A 23,501-nucleotide genomic window follows, 5' to 3' on the forward strand; every position below is an offset into this window, starting at 1 on the left:
TGTCATGCCCCCCCCCTTTTTTTTGGACCGCTCATGATAATACAGAGACATTGTATGCTACATTTAATGGAAATTATTGATTGGTTGTGTTGTGAGCTTATACAAACTTCTATATGCAAGCTAAATCTGAGAGATTGAGTTGTTTGAATTTGGAAACAAAGAGAAAATTCTGATTAATTTGCAAGCAGTTTTTTTGTGTGTTGAGGGTTTTTTTTGGATTGGTGGATTGTTCTATCAGGAACCTTGAGTTGGAAATGGTATATGAATGTTGTGTGGAGAGCTTGGATGAATTGGGACCAATGTGATAGAAAGACTCCTTTTTGGAGACTGTATGTGAGATGCAAATGAGCATTGATGACTGAACGCCCGACTGAAGGGAAAAACAGGTTGAATGGTTGAAGTTGTTGGAGACTACTATGGACAAGAAGTTGAGCGACTTTGAAGGAAGAATGATTTTGAGTAAGTTAGATGCTAGGAAGGGAAAAAACCCCAAAAACAAATACAAACAAAAGAGAAATAAAGGTTGCTTTTGACAAGAGTTGCAAAGAACAGAGGAAGAACAGTCCTTGACCCGGCATTTGCATTTGGCGGTCGTCAATGTGGTTCCAAGACCTGCGTCTTGTGGTGTTAGAATAATTAGTTTTGCTTAAGCGCTGGTCGGCCTGAAACCGAAGGTCACATATCTTCGCTCAAGTCAACATATGTGCCGGCTAGCCTTGGGGAGTCCTTATACTCCCTTTCCTTGTCTTATCTTTGAGAGGCCCTCACAAGTTAGAAACAGAACATCTTTGTTCTTTGTTTCTTGTTAGTTCAAGAGAAGTCCTCTCTCTGTTAATTGTTTTGTCCGAGACAGTGTTTAGTTATCCCATATTTACTCAATGTTTGTTTAAGTAGACTTCATGCAAGTTATCTCACATCTACTTAACGGTTGTTGGAGTGTATGCACGAGAGAGACACGGCATCCAGTTTTGGAGATTGCAGCCAGGAACGAGGATGCCAACCATCTAAGAACAGACTCTGCATTCCTGGGGTCACTGATCGGCCAAGGCCATGCGGCCTCGCACCACACAACATTATTAGCTAGCTGAAACAGCGTTGCTACAGACACACTCTCCCCTCCCTTTAGTGTAGCAACGCCTCTTGTAACCAGGGCAACCCAATATAAAAAGAGGAGATGACGGTAGGGCAGGTCAGAATTGGTGGAGGACTGTGAACTGGACCTTCTACCTAATTCTCCTCGCGAGCAAAAGAATACTGGTTGTCTTCTCCTCTTTGTTTCCAGCGTGTAAATAAATGTCTGATGCCATTTAGACCTGACATGTGGTTTATTTGTAAATTTTGGCCGTTGTGATCCTCCCAAACAGACATAAGTGATTTGTGCTTTTGTTGTTTGTTGTAATTCGTTTGTGGGAGGACTGCAGGAGCTTGCTCCTTCAGTGTCTCACCTGTGCCTTCCTGCCTTCCATTGTCTCCACTGAGACTGGACTGTGGAGGGGAAAGTGTGGTGGTATTGTGCGGCTCCTTTGGTGATTGATCTTGTAATTTGATTGTGGGGGAGACTGATGTAGGTGTGGGGATCTAGACTCTGCGGGTAGCTATTTGCTGGGTTGGCGCGGGTGGGGGACGATGGCATTGATTGTCCCAGTACTGGCCAGGCTGGGATAAATCAGTATGAAAATGCCGGGCCCCCCCCTCTTGCTTCCCTTGCTGTGGCTCCGCGCGGAGTGGGGTCGTACCCACTCCAGGGGTGTGCTGAGTGCGTGGTGGCAAGTGATATTGAAGCAGGGTGATGCCTAGGGAAGGTGTGACAATAGTTGCACGAAGGATAAAAGGCACTGAGGAAAAAAAAAAAAAGAAAAAGTACAACCAAAACGTCAAAAAAGAGGATGGCGTTTGCGCAGCGTTGTTTGTTTGGTATTGTTTGTGAGCTGTGTCTCTGCTGTTTTTGTGTTGTCTGTGTGTTGTAAGTGTTATGTGTTAAAAGGATGAAATTGGCTAATATAGGTGCACTAAAGAATTTATTAGTCTGTAGTCTATCTGATTTGCACCGCAAAACAAAAACGATTTTGTAAAGATAGGAAGGAAAAATAAAAAAGCAAGCAATTTGTTTATGGGCAGAAACTGGTCCACGCTCGTTTAATGCCTAGCCTTGGTTAAACAAAATTTGAGAGATGGAAAGGACTTGCTTTCTGGAATTGGATGATGAACAATTATGAAATAACGACATTTCAAAGCTAAATTTAAAATTTGAGAATAAGAGAGCGATTGAGTTAGTTAAAGTTAAGAAACTACAACAGTTAACTATTATATTACTTTACCAGCAGTTATTTTGTTGATTTTTTTTTTAATTTTTTTCTTCGATTGGTGGATTGGGTTGTCATGTTGAGAAAGGAAAAGAAACGATACAAATGGGCAGCTGTATTGAGCCATGGTGTTGTCACGTGCCGTTGACACCTGGCTCAACAGGGGGGATGGAAGGGCAGTTCAGTCAGCTTTATACAACATATGAATTTGATTCATATTCAAAACGTTTATAAAAAAAAAATTGTAGAGCTTGTTTAACATGTGCTAAACACAATCCACAGGGTTATAATGTCTGGTCATAATAGATGCATTCTAAAAATGGATTGAATTGGCTTCAAAATAAACACTGAATGCCTTAACAGTGGCAAAAACGTTATGTAAAGAAATAATACCTTGTCAACAACTGCTGTAGATGTTAAAGGATGGAATCACTATCTCTAAAATGAATGTGGATAGTTTGTTTTAGGTGACTATAAGAGTAACTGGTAAAATAAACAATTGATTGCTAATGGCAAAACAAGCTGCAAAGGCAGGAAAAATAATGAATGTCATGTGTATGGGTTCACGACCAATTCTTTATGTTGTACCGTTGCCATTGATAAAAGATTGTGTGAAATCTGTCACGTCTACTAATTGTGAAATGTGCGACAGTGTTCTATATAATATCCGTTGGAGAAAAAATAAAATAAAATAAACCATTGCTTTTAGAGAATGTAGTCAACCAAAATTGTATATGTACCGACATGCCAAGATCTGGGAAAAAGCTGGAAAAAACATAAAAGCTTTAAATTTGAGAGGCGGCGATGATCTGACTGAAATTGATGCAATTAGAGTCCCCAGAGGAGTTCCTGATTAATAAGAATTAATTGACCAAATTGCGGCGGGATGGGAGTCCTCCATTTGCTGCTGGTGGACGATGAACAAGAACGTTGACAGGATAAATTACATCCATTGCAACATGCAGAAATTGGGCAAACGGACACAAGCGGGATTTGAGGCAGTGCACGAACAGCTTCCCTAATGTCAATCCAGAACCGCAATGCTCTTGTTATGTTGTTGTCTGGGAAAGGAAGGGTCTGCGCAATGTTCAGGGAACAATGCTGCACCTTCATCCAGAAGGACACCGCCCCTGATGGGAGCCTGACGAAGATGATTGCAAACTTGCAATCCCTCAACACGAGGATGAAAGAGCACAACAAGTGGATGACTGCTTTTGGGAAGTATGAAGCCCTTGTGTCCTAAATAACTGCTATACTCACCTTGTGTGGAGGTTGTTGTATTCCATGTCTCCGTGCTCTGTTTAATCGTCTTATCACTACAGCAATCTCGCCCATGGACGACGAGATGGCCCGGGTATGCCTAATGTCTGAACGGCAGCCTGTTGATGATAATGATGATGATGATGCAATTTTTGCACTTGAGTTTACAGACTTTTTCCCAGATCTGTGTGTTTCCGAATGATGTTGTCGCAACATTTATCCTTTTTGGTGTAAACATATTTGTGCGCATACTTGAGATCCGACAACTGAAAATCAAGAGAGGTGGTTGTTTTTGGTAATGTAAAAATTTAGCAAATGTGTGATAAACAGGAGGGAAATGTTGGAATAATTTAAGTGAAGCCTTGGCCTGCCAGACCTGTAGGCCTTGTCTTTACGAGTTGATGGCTCTCCTTTTATCTACGTTCTTCCTCTTTAGGGACAGGGATGTCTTTTGATCCCTGTCAGACATATGTATCCTTCCTGTCCTTATGTTATCTGTGTGTTTTTGTTCCTGTAAGAGGCCTTCACTAACAATGAGCAGAGCTTATTTGCATAGGCAAAATGTTCTTATTTGGTTGAAAGAAACTCCATTCCTTTTAGTTAACTGTAGGTTTGGTTCACAGATTGTTGTTGATCAGAACTGTTTTTCTTTGTTAAGTGTTAAACACAGTTTGAAGTAGTTGCGTACAAGTTATCCTATATTTACTCAGTGTTTGTTTAAGGAACTGCATACATGTTACCTTACATTTACTTAACATTTGTTTTAGTGTTTAGGACAAGTTACTTATTGTTATTGTGTATTAATTTACTAAGTAGATAAAGTCTAGCCAAGGTCTAGTTGCATTGTTCCACAGGAAAGCAGCAATTTAAGTTATCTGATCTCACTCGCGGACGACTCGGCCAACAACTGGAGAAGAACAGATGGACAAACTCTGCGGGGGTCACGGGCCGACAATGAAGTGCTAATTCACACCACACTACATTCCTTAGCTAATCAACGTTGCTACAGGCACAATCTTCCCTCCCTTTGGTGTAGCAACACCTCTGTAACCAGGGCAACCAAAACAGTGATAAAAGGAGCAGAAGAAACATCTCAAATGACTAATGCAAAGGTTGCAGAAAATGTTCTGTTTTTTGCTGTTTTTCCGGACGTGCTGCTGTCCTTTCAGTGGCGGATCCAGGTAGGGATTTGCTCAGGAAACTACTGCGGATACGGAAGCAAAGACCGAGGTCCAGATCACCCCAACGTTCTGGCTGAAGGTCCCAAGAAGGAGGGGGACGGAGCCTGCGTGGACTGGACCCTATAAATTGGTGGAGCGCATCTCACATGCCGTCCGGCTGGCCGATAAAGGAGATTCGTGGTATCATCTGTCCCAGTAAAGGGTTCCTGCAAGGAACCAGATCAGCCATCGACAGTCCCCGCCCCCAGTAGAAACAGGGGCAGAATAATCCCCTTCCCCCTTGGTGGCCAGGTAGTCCACCCTGAGCCACTGAAGACAACGACCACGCAGCAGATATTTCCAAGTTCTCCCCGGACGGAGCAGATCTGCGAAGGGGGTGAGAATCGTGCTCACCCTCCACCAGTGGGCGTGCCAAGCCCCCAACGGCTGAACAATCACGAGCAATTTTTGTATTAAACTGTTATTATTGCTAGCTTTCTGGTCGCCTAAGGCAGAGGGACTGTGTAACTCTTTTCCTGCATTTAATCTGGCCGCAGGTTTTTAAATTACACACACAATTTGGACTGGAGTATTGAGGAAAAACCTCATCTTCACTGGAAGTTATTGCTTTCATTGTATTTTCTTACTTATGTTTGACTGATCGGGGTTGACATAATCATATGATAAAACAGGAGGGATATGTTAGGGTTTGCAGAATATCTTCATCGTATGATTATGTTGGAATGTAACCTGTAATAATTTAACTAGCTTGTCCTGTCTAGACAAAAGTAGTAGACCAAAGTTCTAAGATCTTTTCAACTTATTGACTAGCTGCAGAGGAAGCAATCAAAGTTTCTTTGTTTACAGAACGTCGTAAAAGGTCCCCTGCTATGCTTTGATCAGCAGGGGGCCGTCTTCACCTTATCCTGTGTGTTCCCACACCCCCACTTTCAACCCCACTCTGTTTCTCTCAATAAATAAGCACCTGACGAGGCCTGAGTCAGACCTCCATTCGACCATCGCTGTAAGCACAGCTATGAATGGACTCTCCGCCTGCAGGTGTCTAAAATGACTTGCTTGACTCCAGTGTGGTTCTTGCAAAATAAGTTAGAGTGAGCACCACCCTAACAGGAACCACAATCTCTCGGGACCTGAAATGGACCGGCCACATAGACTCTGTCCGGAAGAAGGCCCAGCAGAGCCTTTACTTCCTGAGACAGCTCAAGAAGCTCAACCTGCCGCGAGAGCTGCTGAACACCTTCTACACTGCCATCATCCAGTCTGTCCTCTGCACCTCCATCACTGTTTGGTTTGGATCGGCCTCCAAACAAGACAAGCACAGACTGCAACGGACAATCAGGACTGCAGAAAAGATAATTGGAATCAACCTCCCATCTATCCAAGACTCGTACCTGTCCAGGACCAGGAAACGTGCAAGGAACATCTCTAGAGACCCTTCTCACCGAGGCTGCAGTCTGTTTGAACTACTCCGCTACGGACGGCGTTATAGAGCTCTGTACGCCAAACCCAGCAGACACAGGGAGAGGTTCTTCCCCCAGGCTGTTGCTCTGATGAACTCGCACCACTCTTAGAGTCTCAGAGTCATTCTGTTGTGGTGAATGGTCTTTGTTGTTTCGCTGGTCTCCAAGAAAACACTCGGTGGACGATGGCTGGCCCAGGGAAGCACTCCAGTGACACACGGCTGATTGGGAAAAGATTTTATTCAACCGATGTCAGAGTGATGTCTCTCCAAAAGTTTGAGTGGCCCCCAAAAGCAAAGATGTTTCAGCCCTCAACAGCAAAGAGGTTCGCCCCAAAAAGCCCCCTGCGCCCCTGTTAGGTTTTTACAGACAGAGTGAATAAATGTTAAGAGAAACGCACCAACGGACAGACCACAAGTGAGGCAGAATATTGAGTCGTAGCTTGCGCAAGGAGTGCAGTACAGACAGCTTACAATGCCCAACCTACACTAAAGTCTGTCTGCATCCTTGCTCTCTTTATTTGGGGAATTTTCCTCATCACATGTGTAGCAGAAACCAAATAAGGGTAGGGGGAAGCGCAAACGGTTTCTGCTTTTGGTAAGCGCAGGAAACTTCTGGTGTGTGTAGATTACTGCAAACGTTATGCTAATGTGGCGACATAGGAAGAAGCAAACAGAGTTCATCAAGTTCAATGGGTTCAAGCAGTCTTATCAGCAAGGACCAGGGGCGCTCCCAGCGCTCCATTTCTTGAGGGTGTGAGGTGCCGAGTCAGCCACTTGAGGAAGGCTGACACAATGTCGTTGCTGCTGTCTCTCGCTGACCGAGACAAGACCTCACACCTTGGCTGATGTGGTATTCTGTGGTGGACATAAGAACAGCAAAGCAGAACAACGTACGCACGTACGCAGATCTAATCTAACGGTAGATCTAACGAGACATCATTTACTGTAATATAGTAATATAGAAACTAAAAGAGAACGCATGATAACATATATATACAATTTTCCAACAATTCCCCCCTGTTTATCATAAGTTCTCAGAGACCCTCAAATCACCCAAAGGCTACTTCAAAAGATTTTCAGCCGCAGGATCATACGTCATAAGAACAAATTTACACCCGGGAGGCGACCGAAGCCAATCAGACAACGTCGGACTCAGGAAAAAGGTCGGACAGGTCCACAGCGGGGGCCTCATCAATGGAGTCAATGCGAAGATGACAACCTGGGGGCCGTGGGAGCTCAAAGTCGTCCTCAGGGAGCAACAGAAAAGCGTCAGCCGGCGGAGAGATAGCGGTCGTAATCAATTTATTAATTAGGGACCGGAGACACGGAATGCAACAACATCCACACAAGGTCAAAACAGCAGAAAAAACGGCAAGGGAGACAAGGACCGAGGAAACCAGGGTGCGGTACTTGCCGAACACATTCAGCCAGCTGTTCCAAACCTCCGTGTTCACACCACTGTGGTCCTTCATCTTCCCATTCAAGGTCCTCAAACCCTCAAGGGCCAGGGACAGGCTTCCGCCGGCTGCAGTGTTATTTGGGATAAAAGTGCAGCATTGCTCACCGAACATGGCGCAGACACCGCCCTCCTTAGCGAGTAGCATGTCAAGGGCCATCCGGTTCTGGAAAGCCATGAGGGAAGTCGCGGCCAGCTGGGAGTGGACCGCTCTGAAGCCCGCCTCGGTCCAATTTCCAAGCCTCTGCACGTTGTAGTGGATGTAATTGATCCTGTCAACATTTTTGTTAAGGGTGCACCACCAACAAATGGAGGATTCGAAACCAGCTGCTATCTGGTTCACCAGCTTATACTCATCCGGCACTCCTCTGGGAACTCCAATGGCATCTATATAGGTCGGATCCGCCGCGCCTTGCCACTCGGCACTCCGCTTAGCCCTCGACCAGGGTCGGGGCACAAAAGAATCAATAAAAACGTCTAGCTCATGAGTAGATGCGGGCATTAATAAAACGGGAAGCAAAAGGGTCACCAAAGCGCAAGTACCAGAGCTATTAAAAGGGAGACTATCATAAAGTTTGTCAGTGTTGCACCAAAACCAAATATCACTACGAGCGATGGGTGAGAAAAAGGCAGCGCCATAGAACAGGGAAGTGCACAAAGGAGCTGACAAAACGCCTAGGCTTGCGCCGGTACCGGGCAACTTGATGCACGTGAAATTACCTTTAGCAACATCAGTGGAAAAAAGGGGTTTGGACTTTGCCAAGGAGGAAACGGGATAGACCTTGTCCCAACTGGAGCAAGGATGAGCAGACGGAATGGAAGGGGTAGACATCACAAAAATCGCACACTCAGGAGCCACACTCGCGGGAATGATTCTCAAGAGGGGCCGTGGGCCCATACACACAACGCAACTGGTGTTAGTCACATTAGCAGCTTGCTCGGCCATGAGGAGCCAATTGTTAGTCTGGCCACTCATACCTGTGGAGGCCACAAAGTGACTGTCTACATCGGTGAGGGCCACGCTCGTAATCACTGCCCCAGATGTTTTGGAAAAGTCGCTCAACACGGGACTGTCAGCGCCCCGCATAGTTTTGTTAACGCAAAGGACAATAGGAAACTGAGGATCCTTCCCAGAGGACCAAGCCCACAACTGAAAACCCCAACAGGAAGTATTGAGCAGGGTAGCGTGAGGGGGCCGAACCGTGTCATCAGGGAGTGTAACGGTCAAAAGAAGGCTTGAGCCTTGGTTCTTCAAAGTGATACGTTTAGCAAAAAACACAGCTTCTTCACTGGAGCCAGGAGGCCAGTAACCTGGTACCTGCGAGGTGACGAAGGCGCTCCAGTCCGAAATGTCTGGATTGACAGTCAAATACCACCAATACCCAGGCCATTTGTCACCCGTAGTGAGCCAGTCTTGTCGGGTACCTTTCAAACTCTTCAAGGGCACGGTGATAGTGGAAGCCGTGTTTGGGGCCACGGTGAACGCCAATGAATGTAGGTACGCGTTGGCTATGCGCCATGGCACGCAGGAAATACCGTCGTGAACGAGAGCAGGCGTGCAGTGTTTAAAGGTGGGCCTAATGGACGAGACCTCACGCCTATGTCTACGCGAAGCAACATCATCCCATGGACAATATCGGGAACCAACGGAACTATCGCGACTGTGCCTAGGATCGTTATCCGTCGAACAAAGTTTGTAAAACTCATAATCAGAAATAGTAAAAACATCAGGTGAATCAGAAACAGCGGAAACTACAGGTAAATCAGGAACAGTGGAAACTCCAGGTGAACTGTCTGGAGTCGTGTGTTTTATAAAAACAGGGCCGATGCGCATATAGCACACTGTCCCAACTACAGTGAAACCAAAAATGACAAAAATCCAAATGAATGCTTCCCAAGGTTTGCAACCATCCCGCACCTTCGCAAGACACTGTTCCAACGGCATTTTAACACCTAGTTTTAGATCTCCTCAGAGTCAACTCCCTGAGCTTCGGGTTGGTGGCTTGGAATGCTTCTGCTGGCTTTCGTGTCAACCCTGGATCTTGACACCAGAATCAGGCACTATTACCAGACTTGCACACCTTCCGTACTTAGGTTGGGTCTGCGGAGATCACCTTTTTACAGTGTGACAAATGAATCCACGTGTTACGTTCGGCTATTTTTAAAGCGTTAGGTGTTGTGAGAAGCACTAAAAAGGGACCTTCCCACTTGGGCGAGTGCCAATTCTTCTTCTTGATGCTCCTGATCAAGACCCAGTCTCCCGGAACCACTTTGGGGTCCTCCTGCGGAGAGATGGGTTGGTCAGTAATGTTACTGGTCTGATTTTTAGCATGTTCCAACATTTTTCTCATGTAGTCGGCCAAAGTGGCCTCTTCCGGCACGTCCCAAACATTTTTAAACTGAGGAAGCCTGTATGGTCTTCCAAAGATGGTTTCATAGGGAGTCAACCCAGTCGTACTTGTAACATTCATGTACATTTTCACTAAATCTAGACACTGAGTCCATGGTCGTTTAGTTTCCTCCATGCATTTTTTTAGTCTATTTTTTATAGTACCATTAAAACGCTCAATCAAGCCAGCTGACTGTGGATGGTAGGAACAATGGTTCTTTATATTTATGTGGAACAATCTCCCAATGTTTTGCACCACTTGATTGACAAAATGTTGACCATTGTCACTATAAATTTTTTCTGGAATGCCATATCTTGGAATAATGTCTTTGCACAATGCTTTTGCTACTGTTAGTGCGTCCGCATGTCTAGTGGGAAAAACTTCTACCCATTTAGAAAACGCATCGATGATGACCAAACAATATTCTTTTCCCTCGCTCTTATTTAATTGGATGTAATCCATATGTATTGTGTGAAATGGATACAATGGAGTCGGAAATTTTCCTCTCCGAGGTCGCAAGTTACCTTGTGGATTGTGTTTAGCACAAATCAAACATGCTCTGCAAAATTGTTGCGAAAAACCAGCAAACCCGTATGCTGTGTAAATGGACTCAATCTGTTTCACCATCCCCCCTGTCGAGACATGGGTGACCCCATGACTCGAAATAGCAGCCCACTTATACAAGTTCCGAGGCAAGACAGGCTTGCCCAGAGGTCACACAAAAAGGCCATTGTCATTTTTAATGGCGCCCCGTTTCTCCCAAGAGAGGCGCTCCTGGGAGGGGCTCTGAGATTGCATGTCAAGCAGCACGTCAGGAGAAACGTGTGACATGGAATCGGTATCAGTACAAGAAGAGAGGACATGGAGCACGCCTTCAGCGGCAGCCTTGGCAGACCTGTCAGCGAAGGCGTTACCCAAAGAAACAGGATCAGTCCTAGTAGTATGAGCAGCACATTTGCAGACCGCCACCTTGGAGGGCAGTTGGACAGCGTCCAAAAGTTGGGGAAGCAATGTCGAATGGGTGACGGGCTTGCCTGTAGATGTTACCATGCCACGGTTGCTCCATTGTTGAGCAAAGACGTGCACTGTGGCAAAAGCATACTGACTGTCAGTCCAAATGGTGACAGGCTTGTTCGCGAAAAGAATGCAAGCTTCCGTGAGAGCAATGAGTTCAGCGGCCTGTGCCGACATATGGGAAGGCAGTTTCACAGCTTTCAAAACCTCGTCAGCTGTAACGACAGCGTAACCAGAGAGGGTCACGCCAAGAGCATTTTTCTTCGAAGATCCATCAACAAAAACCACGTGACCGTCAGACAAGGGTGTGTCCTCCAGATCGGGCCGAGCCTTGGCTACTTGTTGGGCCGCATCGACACAATCATGGAAATCACCGTCATCCGGAAGAGGAATGAGAGTAGCAGGATTGAGTGTTGTGCACCTCTCAACGGTCAGATGCGGTTGGGAAAGCAAAGTAGCCATGCACGACAAGTGACGTGCAGGCGACAAAAAGGTCATGTTTGTTTGTAGCAAAAGAGCTGACACTGCATGCGGAACTTTCAGCGTTAAAGGATGAAACAACACAACGCTGGCGCTGCTTTCCACAGCCATGGAGGCCGCCACCACGGCCCTCACACATGGTGGGAGAGCGCAAGCAACACTATCCAATTTAGAAGAATAAAAGGCAATAGGGCGAAGTTTCAAGCCATGCGATTGCATCAAAACAGAGGTCATATAATGACCTTTGCAATCAACAGTCTGGACAAACGGTTTGGCATAATTGGGCAAGGCTAGAGTGGAGCTAGAGACCAATGCCTGCTTGATCAACACAAATGCATCCTCCGCCTCAGGAGTCCATTTTAGTGGAGTGGACATCGAGATGTCCTCAACATACATTAATTTGGACAGAGGAGCGACAATTTGGGCATAATCAGGCACCCAGCTCCTGCAATAACCAGCAAGACCCAGAAAAGACATCATTTGTTTCTTAGTGAGTGGTTTAGGGGCCTGCAAAATGGAAACTTTCCTGCTCTCAATTATAGTTCGACCTTGGGAACTAAGATTGTGTCCTAAATATTTAATTTCCTCGGACCACAGTTGGAGCTTGTTTTTGCTGACCTTGTGGCCTTCCTTCGCCAAGTGATGTAACACTGCAAGTGTGTCCGTCTGACAAGAATCAAAATCAGGAGAAGCAATCAAAATGTCATCAACATAGAGCAAAATCTGACTTCCCTTTGGCGGGACAAATTTTGCCATGCTGGCCGCCATCACCTGCGAATAGATAGTTGGGCTTTCGCAGTACCCTTGGGGCAGTCTGGTAAAGGTGTACCTCGAGCCAGCATAAGTAAATGCAAACCAAAACTGGCTTTCTTCAGCAACAGGAACAGAGAAGAAAGCGTTGCTAATATCAATTACTGAGAATATCTTTGCATCAGGCGTCAATGAATTCAACAAGGTGTGTGGGTCAGGGACACAAGGTGCCCTCTGAATGACGGCGCTGTTCACTGCTTGCAAATCTTGCACCATTCTCCACCCGACAGAAGGAGGCGCTTTCTTCACAGGAAAAATCGGAGTATTACAAGGAGAATCAGGACAGAGAATAATGACACCAGCTTTTAGCAAATCCGAAATAACAGGTGCGATGCCTTGCAGGGCATCGGGTTTCAATGGATACTGTCGCACACAAGGACGGTACTCAGTCTTAGGTCTAATGACAACAGGAAGTGCACTTTTCACCAACCCAACGTCAGAGGGCCCTGTTGACCAGAGATCAGTCGGGACCTCAGCGAGGACCTGCTCATCTCCTGGTGACAACACAAAATGTCAAGCTGAGGGTGCTCTCTCAGAACAAGTTTTAGCATGCACACCACAAGAAAGGAAAAAGATGTGGTTCAAGACACTTCTGAAAAGCTTGGTAGAAGGACTGTAAAGAACACCAGAACTATCTCGAGTCCAGTCAAGGGCAGCCAATCCGTCTTTGGCCATGAATCCCACGCTTTGCCATGTGGATGAAAAAGGTCGGAACAAAGAGATATGGAGCGGGGTGGCCGTCTTGTGTAAATTTTCGATTCTAGAGGGAGCTGGCTGCATGACTACACAAGCGCGGCTTTCACCATCATGTAAGAGGAAAGCTGCTCTCAAGATGATAGGCGTAGCAGCCTTAAGCATGGCTTCGTAGTTTTGGTCAGGACCGGGCGTGTCCTTGTGCCACAAGGTCACGTGCAAGTCGTTTGGTTCCATTGCCTGCTCAGGGCATCGCAAAAGGCTTCTGGCCCGTGCCAAAAGAGGAGACCCAAATTGTCTCACCTCGGGGTCAATTAAATCCAATGAATAAAAATAGTAGCAATGAAATTGACCAAATATTTGTAATTGGTGACGCCTTTTGACAACGATTTTGTCATCAAGAGATACTAGAGAAAGACCAAGAGCAGTGAGAGCATCTCTTCCAAGCAAGTTAACAGGGCAATTTGGCATCAGCAAGACAGGAATGCAACAACTTCCTCCTTCAGGGTCCCGTATCCAGACTGGATGAGACTGAGGAACTGGAGTTGTCATTCCATTTGCTGCCCTCACCCAAAAGGATCTCCCGCCTTCTCGCACATCCGCAGGAATGTCGCGACAAGTAGTGATGCACGCTCCTGAATCACACAAAAAGGTAATGGGAGTACCATTCACAAGCAAAGTTATCACAGGTTTCTCTACATTGTTCATCAACAAGTCCTGAATGTTCAAATCTGCATCAATAGGGGGAGCTGTTGTCAAAACAGCTCCTTCAGTTCCATGCTGACTGTCGGTTAGTCACAAGGGAGGGACAGCCCCGCTTTTATGGGGGTCCGGACAATATTTTGCTATGTGGCCCTCCTTGCCGCACGCCCAGCAGACAGGAGGCTGAGTGCTAGGTTGCTTCGGTTGACCTGTCGGGCCATAACCGAGAGCACCATGCCGGTAGCCTCCCCTGCCCTTGCCGCGGAAGTTTCCACGACCATGCTGCTTCTGGTAAGGTTCAAAAGTTTTGTTTTGATAAAATGCATCATGTGAGTCTTTATCAGCAAAAAAGATGGTAGCCACTTTCCCTTTTTCTTTTCCTTTTTTCAAATTAACAACTTTCTCAGCATGCATGGCATGATCAATAAATTGTGGCAGTGTGGAAGTAGGGAAAGTGATCATATGTTTCACAACCCAGTTTTGAATTGCTGGTCGCGAATTTGTATGTAGAGCATTTTTGAACTGCTGGTTGTAAACCTCAGTTCCAGGTACCAAGCCGCTATTGGCTTTGAACACTTTCTCCAATCTGTGTCTATAATCTTCAAACAATTCATCCTCTTTTTGTTTGGTTCGACCAATTTCTGCATAATTTGCTCTACGTTGAAATTTAGTTTTTATCCTGCCCAAAAGTTGCTCAATTTGATTTCTCAATGGCAGCCCATTATATTCCAATGGGCGGCCATTTTCATCAAAAGGATCCCAATTGCCCTTGACACTGGCCCAGTCTTTGGTCAAAGTTGCCATAAAAACTTGTTGCACCTCATCTCCTCTTAAATTATAAGAAGCAATGAGTTGCATCATGTCAGTACAATATTGCTCAACATCTTCAGACGGCAATGCTATTCCCTCAGTGGCTGATTTTACATCAGCATGAGTCCACGTTCTGTAGACTAAAATAGTGGGCCCTCCGTCATCATGGGGGTTTGCCACTTGAATCATTGGGTAGGCCTCGGTTACTCCTGCGCCCATGTAGTTCGGGCTGCCGTCTGCTACGGGGGCCGATGGAGAGGGAGCTTCCGCTTTTACGCGGCTCCGCGTAACCATGGCGTGAGCAAAATCACTATATTTTGGAGGGTCATCTACGACCGGCAATTGTGGGTACAATCGCTCGCGCTCCACAGTACTTCTCCTAACAATCTGTTCATCTTTCTCATCTGAATCCACCCCCTCCTCGGGCACGGCTCTCAAGCGAGGCCGCGCTACTGAAGTTTCATCATCTTCTCGTCTGTGCAATAAAAGGCTCTCTTTGGAGACGGACTTTTCTTCGCTCCTTTTGTTCTTTAATTTTTCTTTTATTTGTCCACATTTTCTTTTTTCTGCTTCCAATTCCCATTTCACTATTAAATGATACCCATCTTTATTCTTTTTATTTGCACCATGTTTGGCAATAATCGATTGTTTGAGATTGTTTAATGAGTTTGCACTCAATTGACCATCGAAGTTATAATTCGTTATCCATTTATCGAGATATTTCACATTTTTAGGGTCGACCCATTCCATTAATTTCCAATCTTTGCATTTTAATTTATCTCGAGGTAAAGAGTTTCGTTTGCTGTTTAAATTTCCCATGGTTTTATTTTCTAAATTTCGGAGTTGGCGGTTCGAATGGCACCTACAGTGTCCTAAAGCCAACTTTATTCACAGGACAGTGGTTAAATATTCGATGTGGAGTAAGTCTCCTTTCACCTTCCCAGCAGGGAAGCGGAGAGTTCTCTAGCCTCTGCACCTCACACAAAGCCACTGTTTACAATCCTGTGTTTTTATATAGAGGAGAGCTCAAATGAGATCACTCTCAGTCAAACCGCACACAAACACACCACATGCGTTTTTCACCACTTTTAGGAATAACAGAGGAGTCCGCACCTCCTTGCGGAATTTAACTAACAATTAATCGCTAGGTTTAACTAACAATTAGTTAGGGGGCTCCGCACCGCCCCGCGGAATTTAACTGTTCCTATTTCACTTGACAGGGTCTAGAATTCCCAAGGTTTTAGTGACTTCTCGTCACTTTTCTCTTTAAGTGACCTCTTGTCACCGCTCATTCATTCCTTTTAGTAGAATCAATATTCCTACTCACAGTCCGCTGGTCCTTTTCCTCGGGTGATTTCGGCAGTCCCCCCAGCGTCCAGCCGAACCGCTCGAGGCAGTCCCGTCAAAGGGCTTTTGTTTACCTTGGCCAAGGATTTTTCCTGCGTCGAGGAGTCCCGCCGGAGCCGCAAGGACGTATAGAAATCCCGGACGAGCCCCCAATTTCTGTTAGGTTTTTACAGACAGAGTGAATAAATGTTAAGAGAAACGCACCAACGGACAGACCACAAGTGAGGCAGAATATTGAGTCGTAGCTTGCGCAAGGAGTGCAGTACAGACAGCTTACAATGCCCAACCTACACTAAAGTCTGTCTGCATCCTTGCTCTCTTTATTTGGGGAATTTTCCTCATCACATGTGTAGCAGAAACCAAATAAGGGTAGGGGGAAGCGCAAACGGTTTCTGCTTTTGGTAAGCGCAGGAAACTTCTGGTGTGTGTAGATTACTGCAAACGTTATGCTAATGTGGCGACATAGGAAGAAGCAAACAGAGTTCATCAAGTTCAATGGGTTCAAGCAGTCTTATCAGCAAGGACCAGGGGCGCTCCCAGCGCTCCATTTCTTGAGGGTGTGAGGTGCCGAGTCAGCCACTTGAGGAAGGCTGACACAATGTCGTTGCTGCTGTCTCTCGCTGACCGAGACAAGACCTCACACCTTGGCTGATGTGGTATTCTGTGGTGGACATAAGAACAGCAAAGCAGAACAACGTACGCACGTACGCAGATCTAATCTAACGGTAGATCTAACGAGACATCATTTACTGTAATATAGTAATATAGAAACTAAAAGAGAACGCATGATAACATATATATACAATTTTCCAACAGCCCCTCTCTATCTGTTCTCCCCCATCATTTGTACCTCGTAAGACAACAGCTGCGGTTCGAGTCTCGCCCTACTGGTTACTTCCGATGCCCTTAAAAGGGCATGGACAAGGGTCTTTCTGGTCATGGACGAATGGCCCTTCCATATTCTAAGTACCTACATATTACTGAAACTAGAGCTTCTCTGTACCGCACAAATAGCTTAGGGTCTTCTCATTGCTGCTAGGTCGCCATTTAAGGTGACATACAGAGACGCATAGAATCCAAAATTTACCTCATTCCTCCCTCCGGGACTTTATAAATGTCCCGAAAACGATCTAACAAGAGATGACATCGGTAAACATCCAAAAAATCTTCACCCAACCAAATTTTCTAGTCACATCTACAATTGGGCCTATACCTGCACAGCCTAAATCATGCTCGAGGCATGCTACTTAAGGTTATTTTAACTAGGAAAGCTCAAACTACTTTGGTATCCAATTGCTCCCTGACAGCAATCCGAGGCCTCTCAGGAACCACAAGTAAAGAAAATTGAAGTCCATATTATCCAAATGACGGTAACTACCCCCCTCAGGTAACACCTCAATACCGTCGATAATTTGTGAAGCAATGAATTTGGCGTGGTCCGTTAGAAACCTCAAAAAGTTGCCGGCCCTCCCGCGAGAAAAAACCCTGCCAGTCTAATGACATGGAAAAAGAGGGAGGTCCTTTCGAACATCCTCAGTGATTTCCTCCACCTGGCGTCAGCCAGGTACAAGGAGTCCTGGCACACATCACAATTCACAAAACAGTATGAGCTCACAAAACAGTAAGAAAAAGAAATGACAAGTTCACCGACCGCTAAACAGTCAAAGTGCATTGTCATAATGTTAATATGTGACAAGGTAAATGAATGAGATAAAGCAGTGCTTCTCAATTATTTTCTGTTACGCCCCCCCCCCCCTAGCAAGAAGAAAACTATTCGCGCCCCCCCTCCCCACCGTGACTATCCTAACTTGTCTTGGAAGTCGTAAAATGTTGCACTGTCGCAAACGTGACAGAAGTAACAATGAGAGCGCCACTGCCCCCTGCTGTAGTAAACGCGCAATTACACTTTATTCTAGTACTGCCAAAAAAAAAGCCTGTTCCCCAGGGTCACACGCGCCCCCCCAGGAATAGCACGGGCGCGCCCCACTATTTGAGAAGCACTGAGATAAAGTAATGCGGCATGTAGTCATCAGATAAAGTAATGAAGGATATAGTATTGACGCAATATCACAGCATACTGCGTTGTTGATGCACCCTCAGTGTTGCCCCCCTTGCATATGTAAGTGCCTGTCGAGGCAAAGTCCAGTCCACTGAATGCTCAGTAGTAAATTTGCGCCGGGATCACTGCTCAGGGCCTGCCGTCTATCCAAAATCTTTATGTCCACTTCACCGTCCTCAGAGTCTCTTTCCAGGCCCCGGTCAGCCTCCAGGCGTTCTGCAATAATTGGGAGCCACTGCCAGTATTTACCAATGACAACAGCACAAAACCTTGAGTTGCAATGAAAAAAGCAGCAATGCCCAGCGTAGGCCGGAAGTCCTCCCGGCCCCCTTCGGTCACTCCTAGTAGACGACATCTCCATAAACAGTCGTCAGCAAACAAAATCTTCTCTTTTGAGGTTGATTGGGGCACGGGGACGATTGGTGATCGTCGTCTCATCAAAGTGCTCAGTAGAACCTCCGAGCGTTCCTGGCATCTACTCCTTATGATTCAGGGGCCCACGTCATCCCTTCTTCTTCTTCTTATCGTGGCTACAAGGCAGTTAGTTACAGGCTTGGGTAGATGTGGTTCAGCCACAGCTGAACACATTTCTGTAGGACCGTCAATGCTGGTCGTGAGGAGGTTCCTCGTTTCCAAGGTCGACCTTTGTGTCTATCTCCAGGCATGATGTTTTCTGTTCTGTAGCTTTGTGGCTTGTAGCTTGCAGTTTTCGACGTAGCTTGTAGCTGCGTTGTAGCTGCGTTGTAGCTGCGTTGTAGCTGCGTTGTAGCTGCGTTGTAGCTGCGTTGTAGCTGCGTTGTAGCTGCGTTGTAGCTGCGTTGTAGCTGCGTTGTAGCTGCGTTGTAGCTGCGTTGTAGCTGCGTTGTAGCTGCGTTGTAGCTGCGTTGTAGCTGCGTTGTAGCTGCGTTGTAGCTGCGTTGTAGCTGCGTTGTAGCTGCGTTGTAGCTGCGTTGTAGCTGCGTTGTAGCTGCGTTGTAGCTGCGTTGTAGCTGCGTTGTAGCTGCGTTGTAGCTGCGTTGTAGCTGCGTTGTAGCTGCGTTGTAGCTGCGTTGTAGCTGCGTTGTAGGTTGTAACTTTTGCTTGTAGTGGTGAAAGGATTAGCAGTATCTAGTCGATCTAGTTGATCTCTTCAATATTGCCGGGGCCGTGACGTGGACGCTCCTTTCATGACCCCACGTGATCCCTACAAACAAACAAACAAACAAACACTCCCCCTAGGAGTTATGAATAATCCCCCTTATTTCTCGTCTCGCAAGATCCCTCCTGTAGCAGAGTACCGTTTTTTTCCTTGTATAATGCGCAAAATTTAACTAATTTATTGTCCTAAAATCTGGGGTGCGCATTATACATGGGTACAAAAATCTTTAAAAAAAAAAAAAAATTATTATTTTTTTTTTTTTTAAGAAAGTCATGGTACAACAAACCAACAACAGGACTGACCGACAAAGACGTGGAACAAAAAGACAGGGTGACATTACCAAAGACAGGAACAGAAACCAAACAGACATCATGACATCATCCAACGGTGAGCGAGGGGCAGACAGGACTTAAATAGAAAACACGTTACATTGATTGAGGTGACACAGGAAGAGAGGGGCGACGCGAACAGAAACTATGGCAGCCTAGACACATAGCAAAACTGGGGACGAGACATGACAAATCTCCCTCGAAATAAAACCTGAAATCACCTTTCTTCTTGTTTGTTGTCAATCGCGCATCGCATTCAGCCATCCTGCCCAACACACTTAGTCAGTAAAATTCATAATTGACGACACATCGTTTGATGCGATGGTGCAATCCTTGATGGTGTGTTATTGTCAAATATTGTTTGTTTTTTAATCTCCATTGCGGACCGGACGTCATACAGAGGCAGTATGACTGCGCATGCGCACTATGGATCCGATGCGCAGAACGGATGCGCAAGACACGTCAGCTATATAAAGAGCGAGAGTTGTTTTCTTCCTATTAGTTTCAATTCACAGTTTAATTATCAGTTTCAATCAGCAAATAACAAAATGCGTATTACAGGTAATATTTTATTTCACAACACTTTGCCTTGTTCCTTTCGTCTATGCTGTTCACTTCAAACACGCTCCATACGACCGCAATGCTCTCGTATCAGACGCTTGCTCGATCACCTGGTCGTTTGCTGTCACGATGTACCCTACACAAATCCGAAACATTTGTTGCGGCTCCGAGTCACGACGAGGGGCAAGTTTTGGTTTCCAAGGGTGTTTTTATTCCTCTTCAACGTCTCTCCCATACAGAGCCGCTTTTTTCACGTCCGCACGCCTTTTTCACATGTGCGGACTGAGCGCGGTGGTGCCTTTACGGGCAGTCGGAGAAATCAACGCCAACAAAAAAAATTACATCCAGCCTAGTTAAGACCATACCAAAGACTATAAAAATGGGACCCATTGCCTCCCTGCGTGTTTGACGATCATTGGGACTTACAAAAATAAAATATAAAAATTTAAAAAATCATAAAAATTGGGTGCGTATTATACATGGGTACAGGGTTTTTTCCAGCATCAACATGCCATTTTTAGGGTGCGTATTATACATGGGGGGCGCATTGTGCACGGAAAAAAACGGTAACTTCTACCTGTTCAAGTTAGCCTTTCCTGCTGCAGCTGTCACTGTCTGAAGTCCTGTCAATCACGTCTTTGCAATTGCTCTTTCCCAGTCCAAATATTAATTTTTACTCCAAATTTCCTCTTTCATTCAGATTTCTCTCAGTATTCTCAAATGGGTATCAGTCCTGTCAGTTTTGTTCACCCAATTTGTTTACGTACATTATCTTTGTCTCCCCTTCAAGTGTCACGAACGGAGTGGAAGATGGAGCAGGGCGACCACGTGCAGCTGGGAAAAGGGTTTATTGCAGGAACTTACAGACTCGGTAACAGACATAACTTGCAACCAAACCAACAACAGATACTGACCGAGATGTGAGACAAAGGGACCGGGTGACATTAGCAATGAACCGACAGGGGAGTGACACAGAGACAGGACTTAAATACATGACTGGAAATGAGAGGCAGGTGAGAATGATCACACTGATTGAGGGAACACAGGAGGGGAGGGGCGACGCGAACAGAAACCATGGCAACCTAGCAAAACTGGGGACCAATCATGACAGTCCCCCCCCCACAAGGGACGGCTCCCGACGTCCCAAAAATCGAACCCCTCACGACGCGGGGGGGGCGGGTGGGCAGAGAGCCGCACCCGGGGGGCGGCGACAAGGGGCAGAGAGCCGCACTCGGGCGGCGGCGACTAGGGAAACCACCTCACTCGGCGGCGACTTGGGGGACAGAACTGCACTCAGCGGAGGTCAGGGGCCCAGGGCCACACTCGCGGCACACACTGGGGGCCTGACGCGCAATCGGCAGGAACTTGGGGAACAGAACTGCACTCAGCGGAGGTCAGGGGCCCAGGGCTACAATCGCGGCACACACTGGGGGCCTGACGCGCAATCGGCAGGAACTTGGGGAACAGAACTGCACTCAGCGGAGGTCAGGGGCCCAGGGCCACACTCGCGGCACACACTGGGGGCCTGACGCGCAATCGGCAGGAACTTGGGGAACAGAACTGCACTCAGCGGAGGTCAGAGGCCCAGGGCCACACTCCCGGCACACACTAGGGGCCTGACGCGCAGTCGGCAGCAACTTTGGGGAACATGAACCGCACTCGGGCGGCGACTTTGGGGACATGAACCGCACTCGGGCGGCGACTTTGGGGACATGAACCGCACTCGGGCGGCGACTTTGGGGACATGAACCGCACTCGGGCGGCGACTTTGGGGACATGAACCGCACTCGGGCGGCGACTTTGGGGACATGAACCGCACTCGGGCGGCGACTTTGGGGACATGAACCGCACTCGGGCGGCGACTTGGGGAACCGATGGCGTCGCAGATGGGGCTGTGGCTGTGGCTCGGCTCGGCTCGGCTGTGGCGTCGCTTGGGCTTGGGTTTCTTGGGCTTGGGTTTCTTGGGCTTGGGTTTCTTGGGCTTGGGTTTCTTGGGCTTGGGTTTCTTGGGCTTGGGCTTGGGCTTGGGCTTGGGCTTGGGCTTGGCGTGGCTTGGTTGCTTGGCGTGGCTTGGTTGCTTGGCGTGGCTTGGTTGCTTGGCGTGGCTTGGTTGCTTACCGTGGCTTGGTTGCTTACCGTGGCTTGGTTGCTTACCGTGGCTTGGTTGCTTACCGTGGCTTGGTTGCTTACCGTGGCTTGGTTGCTTACCGTGGCTTGGTTGCTTACCGTGGCTTGGTTTCTTGGCTTGGTTTCTTGGCTTGGTTGCTTACCGTGGCTTGGTTTCTTGGCTTGGCTTGCGTTTCTTGGGCTTGGCTTGGCTTGGCTTGGCTTGGTTTCTTGGCTTGGCTTGCGTTTCTTGGGCTTGGCTTGGCTTGGCTTGGCTTGGCTTGGCTGACGGAAGCTGGTGGTGGAGGGGGGTCCAAGCGCTGGTCGCTGTGGGGTCGGTTCATTCTGTCACGAACGGAGTGGAAGATGGAGCAGGGCGACCACGTGCAGCTTGGAAAAGGGTTTATTGCAGGAACTTACAGACTCGGTAACAGACATAACTTGCAACCAAACCAACAACAGATACTGACCGAGATGTGAGACAAAGGGACCGGGTGACATTAGCAATGAACCGACAGGGGAGTGACACAGAGACAGGACTTAAATACATGACTGGAAATGAGAGGCAGGTGAGAATGATCACACTGATTGAGGGAACACAGGAGGGGAGGGGTGACGCGAACAGAAACCATGGCAACCTAGCAAAACTGGGGACCAATCATGACACAAGTCACCTTACTGTTCATATCAGTCACCCTTTTGAAGCAGTGGACCTGTGATTTTCCCAAAATGAATTAACTATTCAACTCTTTTCAATATTTGTTATGCAAATTAACCCTCTTAAAATGTGTTCTTAAATACTTTCCCTTCAATAGCAGCTTTAATGCATTCATATGTTTAGAAATTTTCCCTATTCCTTGTTTTTGGTCCAGTTTCCTATTTTATTTAATTACCTTCCAAACATTTGTCTATTGCACTGCAGTCTAAACCCTAAGCTGTATGATTTGTCATCATTCGTGCTTTTCCTTTGACACACTTAAACCGTTACTGTCGCTAGATTGTTACCACGCTTTGCATCTATTCCAGATTGTTGTCTCCCATTAACTTTCAAGATGCTTCTTCTGCTCCTTTCATCACTGCCTGTTGAATTCTGGCACGTCCTGTTAAAGCCTAAAAAATAATTGAATCCGAAAAAAAACATAGAATGTCACAAATAGCTTTTATATCTACCTACTCATTCAAATGTAACCCCACCCCCCTTGGCACATTCACCCAATGTGTGATTAGGCATTCAAAAAGGAACCGGCAAAATGTCCTACCACATCATCATATGTCTTGCAACCAGTTTGTCGAACCTTTCACTCACCCAGGACCGTCATCCCCAAGTTCCTGAAAATTGACTGTTCACCCCACATTCTGCAACACAAACAGAAATCATCGCACTCCTGCCAGTGAGTATA

General features: G+C 46.6%; 1 protein-coding gene across 1 annotated transcript; it reads right to left on the reverse strand.

The window, feature by feature from the left end:
- Positions 1-6,634: 6,634 nt before the first annotated feature.
- On the reverse strand, positions 6,635-12,572 carry LOC133169852 (uncharacterized). Its single transcript, XM_061302328.1, has 2 exons — positions 12,318-12,572; positions 6,635-8,980 (listed from the first exon to the last, which is right to left on the reverse strand). The coding sequence occupies exons 1-2, from the start codon at positions 12,570-12,572 to the stop codon at positions 7,343-7,345; spliced, it is 1,893 nt and encodes a 630-aa protein (XP_061158312.1). The 3' UTR covers positions 6,635-7,342.
- Positions 12,573-23,501: the final 10,929 nt, after the last annotated feature.

The sequence above is a fragment of the Syngnathus typhle genome, linkage group LG17 (assembly GCF_033458585.1).
Source record: "Syngnathus typhle isolate RoL2023-S1 ecotype Sweden linkage group LG17, RoL_Styp_1.0, whole genome shotgun sequence".
NCBI lineage: Eukaryota > Metazoa > Chordata > Actinopteri > Syngnathiformes > Syngnathidae > Syngnathus > Syngnathus typhle.

Excerpts from the sequence above, each read along its gene's own strand:
- LOC133169852 (XM_061302328.1), bottom strand. The coding sequence starts at position 12,572 with ATGGTGCAAGATTTGCAAGCAGTGAACAGCGCCGTCATTCAGAGGGCA. Across the intron at positions 8,981-12,317 it reads GCCCAACTATCTATTCGCAG|GTACCAGGTTACTGGCCTCC; the intron begins GTGATGGCGGCC and ends GTCACCTCGCAG.